The following is an 18,192-nucleotide window of genomic DNA, read 5'->3' on the forward strand; positions in this document are numbered from 1 at the left end:
GACGCAGCCCAGGAGAGGGGTCTGGGGTGGACCTCCTGGCCGGCACAGAGGCAGGCAGCCGGGGGAGCTTCCTGGGCACGCAGGCCCCTGAGCCCTCACTCGCCTGGGTATGAGCAGTCAACTCTAGGCTGAACTGGCGCTCCTCACGGGGGCCCAGCGTGCCACGTCTCGGGGAGACTTTTGCTGTGCAGAAGCTTGCTTGGAGCCCCAGGAGCTGGCAGACACATGGGTGGGGTCACGTGCTGGGCTTCCAGGATGGACCCGGGGTCCAGACAGAGGGCTCAGCACCGCCGCATACTCTGGGGGGGCTGGCGGACTGGGGGCCCCCAGCGAGACCAGCAGGGTGGGGTGCTCCTGAGTGGGGATAAACCACAGGTCCCTCTCCTCTCCTCTCCCACCACAGATGGACCTCATCCCTGCCAGGGGTTCTCTGGACTAAATAAGCCACCCTGGGAGGCCCAGGGTGATGGGGAACAGGGACAGCTGGCTCTGATGCACAGGGACGTGGCCCCATCTGCCGTGGCACATGGGGCAGGCAGCAGAGTCAGCTCCAGGGGCAATAATCTGTTCTGGGAGGTGTCTGGGGGACAATGTCCCCCTCCACACAGGCCTCTGGGGCTGAGGGTTGCAGGCCTAGGGCCCGACAGTGTGGGCTCACCCACCTTGCCCCAGTGGAACTGGGTGGGCAGGAGTGTGCCATTGATGAGTGTGACAGGCGTCTTGGTGGGCACGCCCACGTAGAGGTTGGTGACCTCCACCTGGCTGCTCTGCAGGTACACGTAGGGCTCCTGCACCTCGGCATACACAGGCAGGTGGCTGGAACACAAGGAAATAAAAGGCATACTCAACAGAAAGGAAGAATTAAAACTCCTCCCTATGTGCAGATGACATGATGGTCCACGTAGAAAATCCCAAGGAATCAATTTTTTTTTTAAATCTTAGAACTAATGAGTGAGTCAGCAAAGTGACAGGGTAAAAATCAACACATAAAAATCAATCACTTTTTTTTTCTTTTTGGCTGTGACAGGAGGCCTGTGGGATTTTTAGTTCCCTGACCAGGGATCAAACCCGGGCCCTCGGCAGTAACGCACAGAGTCCTAACCACTGGACTGCCAGGGAACTCCAAAATCAATCACATTTTTACAGGCTAACAAAGAATGTGTAGAAACAGAAGTTAAAAATATAATACCATTTATAATTGCTCGAAAAATTGAAATACTTTGGTAAATATCTAATAAGACACATATAGAATTTGTGTGCTGAAAACTACAAAAACACCAATGAAAGAAATCAAAGATGACTATAAATAGAGAGGCATAAATCATGTTCATGCATTTAAAAACTCAACACACGTCAATTCTTCCCAAATTGATCTATTAAGTTTAACACAATTGTTATCAAACTCTTAGCCAGGATTTTTGTAGATACAGACAAGCTTATTATAACATTTATATAGAAAGATAAAGGACACAGACTAAAACAATTTTTAAAAAGAATAAAGTGGGAAATTACTGGATGTTAAGACTTACTATACAGCTACGGCAATCAAGTTAGTGTGTTACTGGTGGAGGGAAGTATACAACAGATCAATGGAACAATGTAGAAAACCTAGAAACAGACCCACACAAATATGTCTGAGGGTATTTTTTTCCTTATATAAGGAACGGAGATAACATGCATTTTGCTTTTAACTTTTTATTTTGAAATACTGTAGATTCACATGCAGCTGTAACAAAAAAAAATACAAAGGGATCCAATATACTCTTCACCCAATTTCCCAATAGTAACATCTCACCTAACTATAGCACAATGTCACAAGCAGGAGACCAAGATGGATACAATCCAGCAATCTTATTCAGACCCCATCAGGTTTACATGGACTCGTTTGTATGTACTTACTTCTACGCAATTTTATCACATGCAGATACGCATTACACCACCACAGTCAAGACACAGAACGGTTCCATTACAAGGATGTCTCATGCTTCTTTTTTTTTAACCTCCTCCCCACCCCCATTTTTTTTTTTTGGCCATAAATTTCTGAGTGCTGTTCACTTTGTTCAATAATTAAGGATTTTTCCAAAAGAGAAAAAAACCTTTACCATCTTGCCCAGCTTGGCAATCTTCAAGAATATCAAGGAAGAAAAGAATTGTCCCCATAAAGAGCTGTAAAATACATTTGAAAATGAGGTTTAATTGCAGTTATCATGCTATCTTTTTATAGCCACAGAACGAGACTGAGATAGGTCATAGATTCAAAAGCCAAACAAAAGATAGAGATTGGCAAAATGTATTTAAAAAAATGATCCCACTGTATACTGTCTGCAAGAGACACCTTAGATTCAAAGACACAAATATGCCGAAAGTAAAAGGATGGAAAAATATACTGCAAACAGTACCCAAAAGAGAGCTATTGTAGCTATTTTAATGGGAGATGAAATAGACTTTAGGACAAAAATTGTTACTAGAGACAAAGAAGGGTATTTTATAATTATAAAAAGATCAATCCATCAGGAAGACATCACAATTATAAATACACATGTCTAACAACAGTGTTACAAAATACATGAAGCAAAAAACAACAGGACTGAAGGGAGAAACTGACAATTCCAAAATAATGATTAGAGATTTCAATACCTCATTTTAAATAGTGGACAGAACAACTAAGCAGAAGATGAACAGGAAATAGAAGACTTAACACTATAAACCAACCAGACCTCTATATAACACTCTATCCAACAACAGCAAAATGTTTCCTATGTGTACATGGAATATTCTCTAGAACAGACCATAAGATAGCTCATACAACAAGCCTCAGATTTAAAAGGCTGAAATTATACAAAGTATGTTCTCCAACAACAAGAGAATCAAATTAAAAATCAACAACAGAAAATAATTTGGGAAACAAAAATACGTGTAAATTAAACAACACACTCCTAAATAAACAATAGGTCAAATAAGAAATAAAATTTTTGGTTGAATATGCAAAAATTAGTGAAAAACACCACATTAATTTTAAAAAGGACAAAAATGGCATGATTATTTCAAAAGACGCAGAAAAAACATTCAATGAAACGTTCTTTCATGAGAAAAACAATCAGCAAACTAGGAATAGAAGGGAACTTCCACAACCTGATAAAGGACATCTACAAAAAGCCTACAGCTAATATACTTAAAGGTGAAAGACAATGTTTTCCTTTTAAGATCAGAAACAAGGCAAGGACATCCAACCTTGCCACTTTCATTCAACACTGTACTGGAGTATCATTAGGTCCGTTAGGCAGGAAATAGAAAGGAAAGGCATCCAGATTGGAAAGGAAGATGTAGGGACTTACCTCGTGGCTCAGTGGTTAAGAATCTGCCTGCCAATGCAGGGGACATGGGTTCGAGCCCTGGTCCGGGAAGATCCCACATGCCACACAGCAACTAAGCCCATGCACCACAACTACTGAGCCTGTGCTCTAGAGTCCGCGAGCCACAACTGCTGAGCCTGCACACCACAACTACTGAAGCCCATGCGCCCTAGAGCCCATGCTCCACAACAAGAGAAGCCACCGCAATGAGAAGCCCACGCACCACAACGAAGAGTAGCCCCCGCTCGCCACAACTAGAGAAAGCCCATGCACAGCAACGAACACCCAACACAGCCAAAAATAAATAAATAAATAAAAATTTTAAAGGAAAAAAAAGGAAAGGAAGATGTAAAATTATCTCTAAATGCAGACGACATGATCTTCTATTTAGAAAACTATCAGAAGTAATGTGTTCAGCAAGGTTGTAGGATACAAGGTCAATATACAAAAAACTATTTGTATTTCTACACATTAACAATGAATAATAATAAAATGTGATTAAGAAAAGTCCATTTCCAAAAGCATCAAAAATGATACAATACTTAGGAATAACTTTAACAAAAAAAGTACAAGACTTGTACACTGAAAACCTCACTGAAAGAAATGAAAAGACCTAAATAAATGGAAAGACATTTCATGTTCAAGAATGGGAAGACTTAATAATATCAGGATGGCAATACTCCCCAAACTGATGGGCAGATTCAACACACTCCCTATTAAAATCCCAGCTGCCTCTTTGCAGAAAGTGATAAACTGGTCCTAAAATTCATACAGAAATTCAAAGAACCCAGAATAGCCAAAACAATCTTGAGAAAGAAAAACAAAGTTGGAGAATTCATACTTCCTGATTTCAAAACTTACTATAAAGCCACATTAATCAAAACAATGTTGATATGGCATAAGAACAGACCTATAGATCAGTGGAACAGAACTGACAGTCCATAAATAAATCCTCATGTTTACAGTCAACTGATTTTTGACAAAGGGTGCCAAGACAATGCAATGGATAAAGAAAAGTCTTTTTAAGAAACCGTACTGAGACAACTGATTATCTAGTTGGAAAAGAATGAACCTGGATTCTTTTCTCACACCATACACAAAAACTAACTCAAAACGGATCAGAGACCTAAGAATAAGAACTAAAACTATAAAACTCTCAGAAGAAAACATGTGAGTAAATATTTGTGACATTAGGCAATGGTTTCTTAGATATAACACCAAAAGCACGAGCAACAAAAGAGAAAAATACATAAACTGGAATTCACCAAAATTTAAAACTTTTGTGCCTCAAAGTATACATACCATCAAGAAAGTAAAAGGACGATTCTCAGAGTGGGAGAAAATATTTGAAAATCATATACCTAATAATAGACATGTATCTAGAATATACGTAAAGAACAACACTTCCATCTCAAAAAATAAAGGAACACTTGCATCTCAATGATAAAAAGACAAATAACCTTATTTTTTTAAATGGGCACAGAATTCAAGAGATAGTTCTCCAAAGAGGATCTACAGATAACCAAGAAGCATATGAAAGATGCTAAACATCATTTGCCATCAGGAAAACTCAAATCAAATCCTCAGTGAAATATCACTTCACACACACCAGGATGAATACCATTGAACGATAGATTGTAACAAGTGTTGTTGAGGAAGAGAAGAAATAGGAGAGCAGGGTGGAGAAGGATGGAGAGTGGGTCCCGACTGGCAACTATTATATTTGCCCCATATATCATTATTGTAATAAGATACACTATGTTAACATTATGCATAATTTGTGAGAATTTTTAAATAAAGTAAATATAATGCTATCCCAATGCATTATATTGGGATAATTAAAAAATTAAAAGAAAGGCTGTAATCAGATTAACTGATAAAACAGAGGAGAACAAAACTATTACTTAAGACCCCTGGAGAAGGCCAAGCAGAGATTCCGTAACAGTGGAGTGAGAGGCATCACAAGGCAGAGTAGGCTGTGGGGAAAGAGCAGGGGAGGTAACTAAAGGAGCGCTGGGAGATTATCCTGGAGGGTTCAGCTACACTGGCTCCCAGAGCTCAGGCATCACACAGAAGACTGGTAAATCCTGCAGCAGGATTTACCCCACCCGCAGTGAAGAATGTGGGCGTGGCCCTGAAGAGAGGTCACAGCAGAACCTGCAGGAACACTGGGCTTCTCAACTGTCTCTGAGGGAAAACGACCAAAAAGATCCTATTTATGAAGGAAGGAAGGGACTGATTCGTGTAGCTGGCCAGTGTGGGTTTCCTCGACTGTTTGTCTTGGGCTGTTTTCCCCAAAGGCCCCTTCCCTTTATGGGATTCAGGAAGCTGTCTGCTCTGAGGGTACTCACACACACTCACACACACTCAGTCCTGGGAGGAGGACTCCATCCACACCTACACCCACATACTCAGAGGAAACTGACACCACCGGCTCCTTATGCAAATCAACTTCCTCCTTCAGAACAGGAATGGGCAGCCAAGGATTATTAGATGTAGAAAGAAACCCAAAAAGCGAAGAAAGATTCCAAACCAGAATCTGAGGAAACTAAAATTAGTTTCCTCGGGGTAATCTGAGAGGCTGTTGCATCCATAAGACAATAACAGATGACTACAGAAAAGGAACAATTCATAAAAAAAAAAAAAAAAAAAAGCTTGAAATTGAAAAGCATGATTGCCAAAACAAGGGTATCCACCAGAGACTTAATTAGTGACCTGCAGGGCCAAGGGCATATCCCTGAGCGAGGAGAAAAACCCCAAGAGATGGAAAATATGAGGAAAATGGTTAAACTCATGCAGTATAGATCCAGCAGGTTTGTGGTGGACTGTGGTAGCTATTGTTTTTACTGTCCAGCAAGCTTTCCCACCTGCCTCTTCTAGAGCTGGATCCTTGCCCCCTGCCACGGGGAGGTAGGGCCTGTGAGGGGAGGTGACCAAAGAGATCCATTCAGACTGTATCTCTGGAGAAAGCTGATTTCATTTTTCACAGAGGTTATTAAGCTGGGAGTGTGTGAGCCTGGAACTCTAAGTGGCCCCCTTCCCTGGGGCATTGTGGCCAAGGGCCCCTGCCAATAGGGGAGAGAAAGGCCAACAAAGAGAGAGAAGCAGAGTTGAAGGATGGGGTGGGTGCAGGAGAGGGAAGGAGGGCGGACAATGAGAGAGAAGTAGAAGACCAGACAAAGGAAGAGGCTGGAGCCCTGGATTCAGTAGGGCAGGAATGCCCGAGTACATGAGCCAATGGTTCCCCCTTTTTGCCTAAATTGATGTGTTTCCCTCACTTGCAACTGTAAACATTCTGATTAATACAAGGTCCTTTAAGAAGAAAGAATAGAGGTAAGAAAAGAAAGGAAATAAGCAGAGACTGAATAAAAGGTATTCATTCTGCCTGAGGAGAAGACAGACTTAACCCTCTTATTTAAGGACCATGAAGAACCATGCAATTACCGGTGGCTTTGAAAAGACTCATACTTAGACCCATAACGTTAGCTGTAGAAGAGCACATTTGAATGAGACATTGCTGGTACTTTCCCCCCTGTTGCTGGTCCAGGTACCCAAAGTCTGAGAATATCTGTCACTGTGACAGTCTGGGGTGATGGGCGTCTCATACCCTGGAGGTGCAAGTATAAAATGGCCCATTCTCTTTGGAGGATAATTCAAGTATTCATGAAGATTTAAAGTGAGCAGTTCAAGTTTTTATAACAAAATACGTGCAGAAATGACTACAAAACAAATATACAGTTTAAAGAAGAATAATAAAAAGAACAACTGTGTACCACCCCCGCCTAGCTTAAGAAACAAAATGTTACCATCAGTCAACTTAAGAAAATGAATATTATGCTTCAAAATAGTTTGAGAAGGGTTGGGGGGAGAAATGGATGAGGCTTGTGGATGAAGCAGTATTTGTCGTGATTTGATAATTACTGAAAGTAGATGATGGATACACAGGGGTTCATTATACTATACTATTTTTATATACGTAAGAAATTTTCCATGAGAAAGGAAGGAAGGAAGGAAAGGAGGGAGTGAGGGAGGGAATATCACTAATAACCTTCGAAATCTCCAGTGTGTTCCTCCCAGAATACAATGGTATTTGCTCATTTAAAAATGCCATGTATACACTCAACTAATATTTGACAAGAGCACAAGAATACCCTAAACAGGGACTTCCCCGGTGGCGCAGTGGTTAAGAATCTGCCTGCCAATGCAGGGTACACGGGTTCGAGCCCTGGTCCGGGAAGATCCCACATGCCATGGAGCAACTAAGCCTGTGTGCCACAACTACTGAGCCTGTGCTCTAGAGCCCATGAGCCACAACTACTGAGCCCACATGCCTAGAGCCTGTGCTCCGCAACAAGAGAAGCCACTGCAATAAGAAGCCCGCGTACTGCAACAAAGAGTAGCCCCCGCACGCCACAACTAGAGAAAGCCTGCACGCAGCAACGAAGACCCAACGCAACCAAAAATAAATAAATAAATAAATTTGTTAAAAAATTTTAAAAAAAAGAATACCCTAAACAGACATTTCTCCAAAGAAGACATACAGATGGCCAATGGGCACATGAAAAGATGCTCAACATCACTAATTATTAGAGAAATGCTAATGAGAACTACAATGAGGTATCACCTCATATCAGTCAGAATGACCGTCATCAAAAAGTCTACAAATAATAAATGCTAGAGAGGTTGTGGAGAAAAGGGAACCTTCCTACACTGTTGGTAGGAATGTAAATTGGTTCAACCGTTTTGGAGAACTGCACAGAGCTTCCTTAAAAAACTAAAAATAGCATTAAAATATGATCCTACAATCTTATTCCTGGGCATATATCCAGAGAAAAATCATAATTCAAAAAGATACATGCACCCTGATGTTCACTGCAGCGCTATTTACAATAGCCAAGTCATGGAAGCAACCAAAATGTACATCAACAGATGAATGGATAAAGAAGATGTGGTACATATACACAATGAAATAATACTCAGTCATAAAAAAGTGAATGAAACAATGCCATTTGCAGCAACATGAATGGCCCTAGAGATTTCTTTTTTTTTTTTTTCATTTTTGGCTGCGCTGCACTGCTTGTGGGATATTAGTTCCCCAACCAGGGGCTGAACCCGGGCCCCAGCAGTGAAAGCGCCAAGTCCCAACCACTGGACTGCCAGGGAATTCCCAAGATTATCATATTAAGTGAAGTAAGTCAGACAGAGAAAGACAAATATCATATGATATCACTTATATGTGGAATCTAAAAAAAAGGATACAAATAAAGTTATTTACAAAGCAGATACAGACTCACAGACATAGAAAACAAACTTATGGTTACCAAAGGGGATAGTGGCGCAGGGGTGGAGAGAGATAAATTAGGAGTTTGGGATTAACATATACACACTACTATATATAAAACAGGTAAACAACAAGAACCTACTGTACAGCACAGGAAACTATAGGCAATAACTTGTAATAACATATAATGGAAAAGAATCTGAAAAAGAATATATTATGTGTATGTATAACTGAATCACTTTGCTGTGCACTTGAAACTAACACAACATTGTAAATTAACTATACTTCAATTTTTAAAAAATGAACACCTGGGAAAATGTCCTGGGAAAGGACAGTCTCTTCAACAAATGGTTTTGGGAAAACTGGGTAACCACATGTAGAAAAATGAAATTGAACCCCTATCGTACACCACTCACAAAAATTACCTTGAAATGGCTCGAAGACATAAACATAAGATCTGATACTATAAAACACCTAGAAGAAAACACAGGGAAGAAGTTCCTCAACATCAGTCTTGGGGATGCTTTTTTGGATTTGACACCAAAAGTACAAAAAACAATAAGAGCAAAAATAAACAAGTGAGAGGGACTTCCCTGGTGGTCCAGTGGTTAAGACTCCATGCTCCCAATGCAGGGGGCCCAGGTTCAATCCCTGGTCAGGGAACTGAGATCCCACATACCGCAACTAAGCCTGCGTGCTGCCAACTACTGAGCCCGTGCTCTAGAGCCCTCCCACCACAACTAGAGAAGCCTGCACGCCGCAACCAGAGAAGCCAGTGCGCTGCAACGAAGACCCAGCACAGCCAAAATAAAATAATTTAAAAAAAAAATAAGTGAGACTACATCAAACTAAAAAGCTTCTGCAAAGCAAAAGAAGCAATGAACAAAATGAAAAGACAACCTACCAAATGGGAGAAAGTATTTGCACACTGTGGACAAAGAATGCTGCCTGCCATTTCAGTAAACAAAGGATGTTGCAACCATCAAGCCAGCAGTCACTGCATCTGCCTCCACCAGTGCACCCTGAGGGGAATTCAGGATGGAGAGAGACAGGGTACCAGCCATACGTAGTTAAGATGCATATTAAAGGAATGATTTCAATAAGCCCAGAATCTTGCATCTTCCCATACACAGAAAAGCACTAAAATCATTAACTTGAGATGTCTGTTTCTTGTGATTAGCAGTAATCTTTTGATGTTCCCCTGTATGTTGTTTTTGTTTTGTTTTGTTTTGTTTCAGCAAAAACTCCCATATATTCTGGCTCCTCCCTTACCTCAGAGCTATCTGAGAGGCTGTTTTCTGGACTATAGTCCTCAGTAAGGTCCCAGAATTAAACATAATTCTCAACTTTTAGGTTGTGCTTTTTTCTTTTCAGTCAGCAATAACACATATCTGATAAGGGGTTAATATCCAAAATATATAAAGAACTCATACAACTCAACAGCAAAAAGCCAAACAAATCAAATTAAAAAATGGGCAGAGGAACTAGACATTTTTCCAAAGAAGACATCCAAATGGCCAATAGGTGCACGAAGAGATGCTCAGCAACACTTATCATCAGGGAAATGCAAATCAAAACCACAATGAGGGGCTTCCCTGGTGGTGCAGTGGTTGAGAGTCCGCCTGCCAATGCAGGGGACACGGGTTCATACCCCGGTCCGGGAAGATCCCACATGCCGCGGAGTGGCTGGGCCCGTGAGCCTGCGCGTCCGGAGCCTGTGCTCCGCAACGGGAGAGGCCACAGCAGTGAGAGGCCCGCGTACCGCAAAAAAAAAAAAAAACACAACGAGATATCACCTCACACCTGTTAGAGCAGCTATCTTCAAGAAGACAAAAGATGACAAGTGTTGGTGAGGATGTGGAGAAAAGGGAACCCTTGTACACCATTGGTAGGAATATAAATTGGTTCAGCCACCACAGAAGAAGTATGAAGGTTCCTCAAAATATTAAAAAGAGAACTACCACCTGACCCAGCAATTCCACTTCTGGGTATATATCCAAAGGAAGTGAAAACAGGATATCAAAGAGATATTTGCACCCCCATGTTTACTGTATTATTCACAACAGCCAAGGTATGGAGCACCCTAACTGTCTGTCAACAGATTGATGGATGAAGACGATGTGGTATATGCATACAATGGAACATTACTCAGCCATGAGAAAGAAGGAAATCCTGCCATTTGCGACAACATGGATGGACCTTGAGAACATTACGCCAAGTGAGGTAAGTCAGACAGAGACAAATACTGTAATATCTCACTTATATGCAGAATCTAAAAAAGCCAAGTTCGTGGAAGCAGAGAGTAGGATGGTGGTTACCAGGGGCTGGGGGTGCCCAGCACCTGGAAAGATGCTGTTTAAGGGTACAAACTTGCAACTAGTAGGTGAATGGGTCCTGAAGATCTAATGTGAAGTATGGTGCTTATGGACACCAATACTGTATTATATACATCAAATCTGCTGGGAGACTTGATTATTCCCACCACAAAAATGAAATGATCATTAGGTGAAGTGATGGAGGTGTAAGCTAACGCTACAATGGAAATCATGCTGCAATATATAAATGAATCAGATCAGTATGCTGTACAACTTAAAACTTAGTGACATGTCAACTGCATTCCAATAAAAGAGAAAATCTGCCACAGTTATTTTGCATCCATTCTCCTGTTGATGAACGTCAGCTGTTTCCAGTTTTTCACTGTCATGAACAGTCCAGCTATGAGCCTTCCAGCATGAGCACACGGATCCCACTGCACACGTGTAAGTCTGGGATTATATCCAGAAGGACTGATGCTGGACCAAGGGTATTGTTACCCTTATTAGGTAACAATAAAGTGTTGTCCAAAGTGGTTGCATTAATGTATATTCCTTTCGCATATATACACTAGAAGGATATATATACCCCATAATATTACTGGTGAATGATCTCCAGGTAATAGATGATGGATCATTTTCTTTTCTGTAATTTCCAAACTTCATAGAATAAACACATATCAAGACCTTTAAATTCTGAAACGTCTGTAGACAAATACGTAACTACACACAATATAAATAAATATGCCACGAATATGCAAAGAGTGTGTCGTACTGGCTCCCTCCCCACCCCCTTACCTGCAGGTCCCGTTTACCACCTCCAGCTTCAGGACAGTCTGCAGACACTGGCAGTGCCGGGCCTCCAACGTGATGCTCACTCTGCACTCCCCCAGCGGCTGAACTTGGCCACTGGACGGCTCGATGACGAAGGGAGACACCTGATGGGGAGAAGGACGAGGGGTGGGGACACATGGAACTGCAGAACTGGGTGCTGGCCATGAACAACCAGGGTTGCCCCCAAGCTGCCCCCACCCCCTCCCCCGAGCGCTTCTAGGATGCGGAAGGAGGCAAGCGGGTGGGGGAACACAGCTGAGCAAGAGCTCAGGAGGAAGAGGACGAAAACTGAGTCTCCAAGGAAAGGAGGTGGAAGGCAGAGGGAGTCGCCCTCGGCGTGGTGGCTCTGAGAGGTCTGCCCGCCCTGCTGCGCAGGCGCGCATCAGGAACTGTCGGCTTCAAGTAAGGAAAGCACCAAGCCCCCAAACTAGGGGACAAGCTTCCATGTGGCCACAGATTTGCCCTTTGCACCTGTAACTGTGCCTTCCTGGTACAGACCCCTCCCCATATCCTCTGCTGTAGCTCCTCTCTGAAGCACCTAGATGACAGTATCCGCTGCACGTTTCCTAAGTTGTTTTACAGACGCTAAAACCACCACCAAATGGAAGAAATTAACTACTTGATGACCATGAGCACGTAGTCCCCGGACCTACCGGAGCCTGAGGATTGATAACGTGAACCCCTGTGACACTGCCCTGTTACCTCACCATCCCCCAAGCAGAGAACTGTGCACGAACTGAGCACATACGCTACGATCCACCTCCCTCACCTGGCCTTCAAAAATGTTTTGCTGAAACCCTTCGGGAAGTTTGAGGTTTTTGAGCACGAGCCACCTAGTCTCCTTGTCTGGCACCTTAAACACTACACCTTCCTTCACCACAACCTGGTGTCCGTAGATGGGCTTTACTGCACGTGGGCAAGCGGACCCAAGCTTGGTTCAGTAACACACCCACGTGGTCTCTGCCCCACCCCGTCACACCCTCACCTCACTCAGCCCCACTGCAGGCTAGTTCCCACTCACCCAACATGTCCATCCCCTGCCCTATACCAGGCACTAAAAGGGAAAGGAAAAGGCTTGGGGAGAAGAGTGCCCCTCTTCCTGTCCAGGCTGAGGCCAGGAGCACCAGCCTGACTGTGCGGCCCCGGGGCCCCAGAGGGGCCACACTGGCTAGTCGGGGTGTCACTGGACGTTGAAAGCTTACAACCAGGAGGGAGGTTACTCCTCTTTGGTCTCTTCCTTCCTTGAGACCAAGGCCATGAAGGAGTGCAAGGCACCTGCCTGGAGGGAGACCTGGCCGCCCCTGCCCGGTCCCACCCCACCTCCACCCTGGCCGCCGTGCTGTGCTATCTTGGGCCCTGTGCCCTCTCACTTCAGAGGTTCCACCGCCCTGGCACTGGAGGGAGGGTGGGCTGGCCTACGTCTCAGGAAACGTGGCTGGCATGCTCTGGCCTGGCTTGTCCAAGCTTTGGGCCCAAGCTCTGCTGGTAAGGAAAGAGCCCCTTTGCTTTCTTTGCTCGTTGCTCCTCACGTGCCTCTCCTTTGGAGCCCGGTGGGTGTGGGGGGGGGCGGGGGGGGGCTATGGTCTGGGTCTGGGTTTCTGGGTCCCCTGGCCTGGGGACATCTACAAACCCCAAATCTCAACATTATTTTTGAGAGCTCACAAGAACACAGCACAGAGAACTGTAGAGACAGGACTGCTACCAGCTTCGATTAGGACATAAATCTTAATGTACTGTGAAACTGACAATTACTTCAACTGTAAAATGTAGTTATTCTTCACTATGGGAGAAAAACACAGACTGGGAATCAGAGAACTTGGATCTGATACGATTCTGCCACCTATTAGCTGTGTGGCCCCAGGGAAGCCCCTGTCCCTCCCTGTTTCTCCTCTATCAAGTGACAAGGTTGGCTGAGGTCCGTAAGTTTCCAACTTCGCTCTGGGAAATCCCAGGGGTTGCTCAGAAGTCCTAGGGCAGGGAAGTGGGATGTGGGGAATGGCAGGGCGGGGCAGGGATGCCTGACGAGGAGGCCTCTGGGAGCCAAGAACAGTCGTACTCTATTCTAGATCTTGGGCTTCTGCTGAAGGTTTCATTTGAAGAAAAGGTTACTGATAGCACCCTGCCCGCAGTCCCAGCGCCAGCCTCTGTGGTTCCATGGTCCAAGCAGCGTGACCAGTGAGCCCTGGGGGGGCCAGTGCTAACTCCAAGCCTGTGGAACAGACCACATGGCAATGTTTCTTGGCAATGGTGTTGGCCAATTCGATGCAAACTGTCATAACTTCTAAGTTTCAGGGTGCCTAGTGGAGAAGCGAGGCCACCAGGTAAAGGAGAATGGCTTTCAAGTGGAAAGGAAAAGTCCTGGAGAAGGGAAGGTGCATTGGCAAATAAGATGTATGTGTGGCTGTGACTCTCTTTCCTCAGCTGCTGAATGTGGAAGAAAAAGTGTGCGGCCCTCTGACCAACAGGGGAAGTGGGCAGCAGGATGGGGGACCTGGGGAGGGAGGGTGCTTTCACCAGACAGACCTGGCCAGAGTCTCACACGTGCAGCAGCTGCTCCGACGGAGCTACAGTCACCACGTGGGAAGGGTGGGCATGGTGAGCCAGTGGTTTATAGCTAGCTGCCTGCTGGTGTGGCTTGGGCTTGTTCAAGACTGAACATAGGGCTTCCCTGGTGGCGCAGTGGTTGAGAATCTGCCTGCCAATGCAGGGGACACGGGTTCGAGCACTGGTCTAGGAAGATCCCACATGCCGCGGAGGAAGTAGGCCCGTGAGCCACCATTACTGAGCCTGCACGTCTGGAGCCTGTGCTCCGCAACAAGAGAGGCCGCGATAGTGACAGGCCTGCGCACCGCGATGAAGAGTGGTCCCCGCTTGCCGCAACTAGAGAAAGCCCTCGCACAGAAACAAAGACCCAACACAGCCATAAATAAATAAATAAAAATAAAATGGAAACTTATATATATATATATATATATATATATATATATATATTTTTTTTTTTTGGCTGTGCCACGCAGCTTGCGGGATCTTAGTTCCCTGACCAGGGATCAAACCCAGGCCCCGGCAGTGAACGCACCTGAGTCCTAACCACTGGACCACCAGAGAATTCCCCGAACATGGTATTTAAACATGATGCCATGGGCTTCCCTGATGGCACAGTGGTTAAGAATCTACCTGCCAATGCAGGGGTCACGGGTTCGATCCCTGCAGAGCAACTAAACCTGAGCGCCACAACTACTGAGCCTGAGCTCTAGAGCCCGCATGCCACAACTACTGAGCCCATGTGCCACAACTACTGAAGCCCGCACGCCTAGAACCCGTGCTCCGCAACAAGAGAAGCCACCGCAATGCATTCGCAATGTGAAGTCTGCACACCGCTACGAAGAGGTGGCCCCCGCTCGCAGCAACTAGAGAAAGCCCAGCGCGCAGCAACGAAGACCCAACACAGCCAAATATAAATTTATAAAAAACCAAAACAAAACATGATGCCATAATTTAAATGTAATGATGACGATGCGTAGCCACTTTTAATATTTTCTATTTTTAGAGTAAAAGGAAAAGTGCTGTTTGAGTGGAAATGATTTGCCTTTCGGAGCCTTTTGGTTTGGGCGGCAAGCTCACCACCTGGTGGCAGGTACTCAAAACTGCAAGCAGGCTGGGAACCTCTGCAGGGAGCCCCACGGCCTGTCCCTCCCCGGGGGCCTTTTGGAAGCTTCCCGCCCAGCTCAGCTGCCTGTTTTCTTCCTGACTCTGGCTGCTCTGAAAGGAACAGGAAAATCCAGTTCGGGGTTAAGTGCTGCTGTAGAAAGGACCCCGACTGCCTAGAGACAGGGGATGCGGGACTCTGCGAGGCAAAGGTCACCAGGCAGGCGTTTCCTCTCCAGCCTCCACGCTCTGAAGGCACCAGCAACAGTTCCACGGCTCACACAACACGTGGGTTACTCGGCTCCGGTGGGGGTGGGGGGGAGGGGGGGAGGGGTGGCTCCACGAGCCAGCATCGCAGGACTTACGCCCTCTTGCCTTTCTTGCAGGCAGACCCTGCTCTCCTTCATGGACCACGTGGCCGGGAGCTGGCTGACGTTGCGGATCTGGATGGAGTTTGTGGCTCTCTGCCCCAGGCGCAGCAAACCAAACTGAAGGGCTGAGACGTCGATGACGAGGGCAGGCCCCTGAGGCACCCAGAGGGGCCCGTCACCCGGCCAGCCGGGCCGTGGGCTCTGTGCCCTACCCGAGCTCCCCGTCCAGCCCGCCCAGCCGCCCAGCCCCGCCAGAGGCACCTTAAAGGCCGCCTCGACGTGTAAGACCACGGGTGAGGGGGAGTCTTTGATTTCACACAGCAGGCTCTGGCTCGTCGGGCCGGGGACACCCCCGGTAAAGTTCAACTGAAAATCCTCCACCTCGCTGGGCTCTGAGAGAGGGAGAGGAAAGGTGAGCCGTGGAGAAAGGAAGCAGGGGCAGGTCCCCTCTGTGGCCGGGCTCAGATACCTGGCCTTGGCGTACTCCTTACCCGCCACAGGGCCAGGCTGCGGCTGGAGCTGATCAGGGGGCCATGGACCCCTGCACAGGCCCCTTTCACCTCGAGCTCTCCTTCCCCAGCCAGGCCCCCCCTCGGCCCCTGCAGTACCGATGGTCCCCGTGCAGGGCTCCACTTCAACGATGTGGCAGTCGCTGATCTTCCCCCACGTGTACCTGATGGCTGATCTGCTGTTGTTCCACATCTGAAAGACACACCCCGAGCCGGGCTCCCCGTCAGATCTGTACTTGCTAAAGGACTGCGGGACTGTGGGCTCACAAGAGGTCCTCTCGACACCTCCCCAGCTACATCCCGGCCACCCGATGGCACCAACGCACACGGCAGGGTTTGTGGGTGCCACCACCGGTCAAAGATGCCTAAACCCAGGAACGCGTGCCACAGTCCTGTCGTTTGGAGGATGCTGGGAAGCTGACAAATGACAGACGTGCCCGGCCCAGCGTCTGTTCAAACCAAGTGGGTTCCGGGGCTCTGGGAAGAGCCTCAGCTTCTCTGCAGTGGCCACCACAGCTGGCCCCGCCAGCCGCTTCCTCCCCATGCTCGCGCCCAAGTTCAGCACCATCTCGGGCAGCCTAGGCTGGGAAGGGACAACCACCTACCTTGAAATCCTTCTTCACGTTTATCCCAACGTAGTTCTCCCCGGGGATGATGAGGGCATATGGTTCTAAGAGAACCTGGAAAGGTTCCACTGAGCCTTTCACCTCGATTTCCAGGACAATCACGTCATCCACAGAGTATGAGGGATCCTTCAGGCTTTCCAAGTGCAAGCTGGACACAAAGCCACCATGAGCTAGGAGCCATCGTGTCCCCCATCTCTGGTCTTGTGAAAAGAAAGCGCCCCCTGCCCACAGCCCCCTGAAATCAGAGGCGTCAGCAATGCCCTGAAACAGATGAATGCCTGTGGCTGGGACGGCAGCTCAACCACAGGCCTGGGGCGGGGGTCCCTCCCTGCACCTCCAGGGACCACCCTGCAGCAGCGTCGGCCAGGATCTCCACACCAGCTGACTGGAGGCCCCCCCACCGACAGCTTACTCAGGGAAGCACTGGCAGAGGTGACGCCTTGGGACAAAACCTCCCCTCATTAGTCACCACCACCCAGGGGCCACCAGCCTAGAGGCCCGGCGGTAACCGTGAGCCTGGGGCACAGCTCCAAGGTTCCAGGATAGTGAGTCCAGAGAGCTGTTCCCTGCTTGCGGAGCCCGCACCAGGCCTGGGTGCCAGGGCAAGGCAAGGCGCTCCCACGCGCCAAAGCCTGCCGGGGGTCAGGGGCTCCTTCACTCCGTCCCAGCATGCCCAACTGCGTACCCCTCAGCCAGGGGCCCGGTTCCCGCTCACCTCACGGGCTCTGGGACTTCCTCTAGCACCATCTGGAGCACGCTGTGAAAATCCCTGGGCTGCAAGGCAAACGCAGCACCCTGAAGACAAAAGCCTGCCCCAGGGCAGGCTGGAGGCACGGCAGGCACCCCTCCTCCCGGTGGCCTGGCCCCCAGAGAGGTCTTCCACGAGACACAGCGCTGCTTCGCTCGGCAGTGCCCGCAGTGTGTCTGAAGCACCACACCCTCCCGGGAGAGGCCGTGAGATGGCTGCGTGCTGGGAGGCAGGCCTGCTTTCTTACCAGCAAGGGTCCCTGGGCATCCCCCTCACACTCCCCCCTCGCCCGGGACACACACGGCTTCGTGTTGGAAAGCGGGGGTCGTGTGAGCCTCACTCTGGGGAGCCCCACCTCCCTCTTTCTGGGGGCTTCTGTGGGCTGGGCAGGAATGGTAACACCTTTGATGTAGTAGAGACACGGAAGACACCAGAGCCGAGGAAACGAGCCCAGGCCCTGGCTGCAGATGGGGCGTGCAGGGTCGGGACCAGGCAAAACGAGCTGGACACCAA

General features: G+C 47.2%; 1 protein-coding gene and 1 non-coding gene across 17 annotated transcripts in view; one reads left to right on the plus strand and one right to left on the minus strand.

The window, feature by feature from the left end:
• The window catches only part of DLEC1 (DLEC1 cilia and flagella associated protein), a 106,556-nt gene that overhangs the window by 14,485 nt on the left and 73,879 nt on the right, over positions 1-18,192 (minus strand). For 15 of the 16 annotated variants that reach the window (XR_009542883.1, XR_009542882.1, XR_009542881.1 and 12 more), the window contains 7 exons: positions 17,647-17,705; positions 16,911-17,079; positions 16,405-16,498; positions 16,058-16,188; positions 15,791-15,949; positions 11,745-11,884; positions 663-816 (listed from right to left, as the gene is read on the minus strand). Coding sequence is in view for 12 of the 16 variants with exons in the window: in XM_060162335.1 (XP_060018318.1) it covers positions 663-816; positions 11,745-11,884; positions 15,791-15,949; positions 16,058-16,188; positions 16,405-16,498; positions 16,911-17,079; positions 17,647-17,705 (906 nt within the window). In the remaining 4 variants the exon portion in view is untranslated. Of the gene's footprint in view, positions 1-103; positions 215-662; positions 817-11,744; positions 11,885-15,790; positions 15,950-16,057; positions 16,189-16,404; positions 16,499-16,910; positions 17,080-17,646; positions 17,706-18,192 lie in introns of all 16 variants that reach the window. The other variant, XM_060162346.1, reaches the window with a different exon arrangement.
• TRNAW-CCA (transfer RNA tryptophan (anticodon CCA)) lies at positions 9,225-9,297 on the plus strand. Its single transcript has one exon. It is a non-coding gene; the product is annotated as a tRNA-Trp (tRNA).

This window comes from Lagenorhynchus albirostris, chromosome 10 (genome assembly GCF_949774975.1).
Source record: "Lagenorhynchus albirostris chromosome 10, mLagAlb1.1, whole genome shotgun sequence".
In the NCBI taxonomy this organism is placed as follows: Eukaryota; Metazoa; Chordata; class Mammalia; order Artiodactyla; family Delphinidae; genus Lagenorhynchus; species Lagenorhynchus albirostris.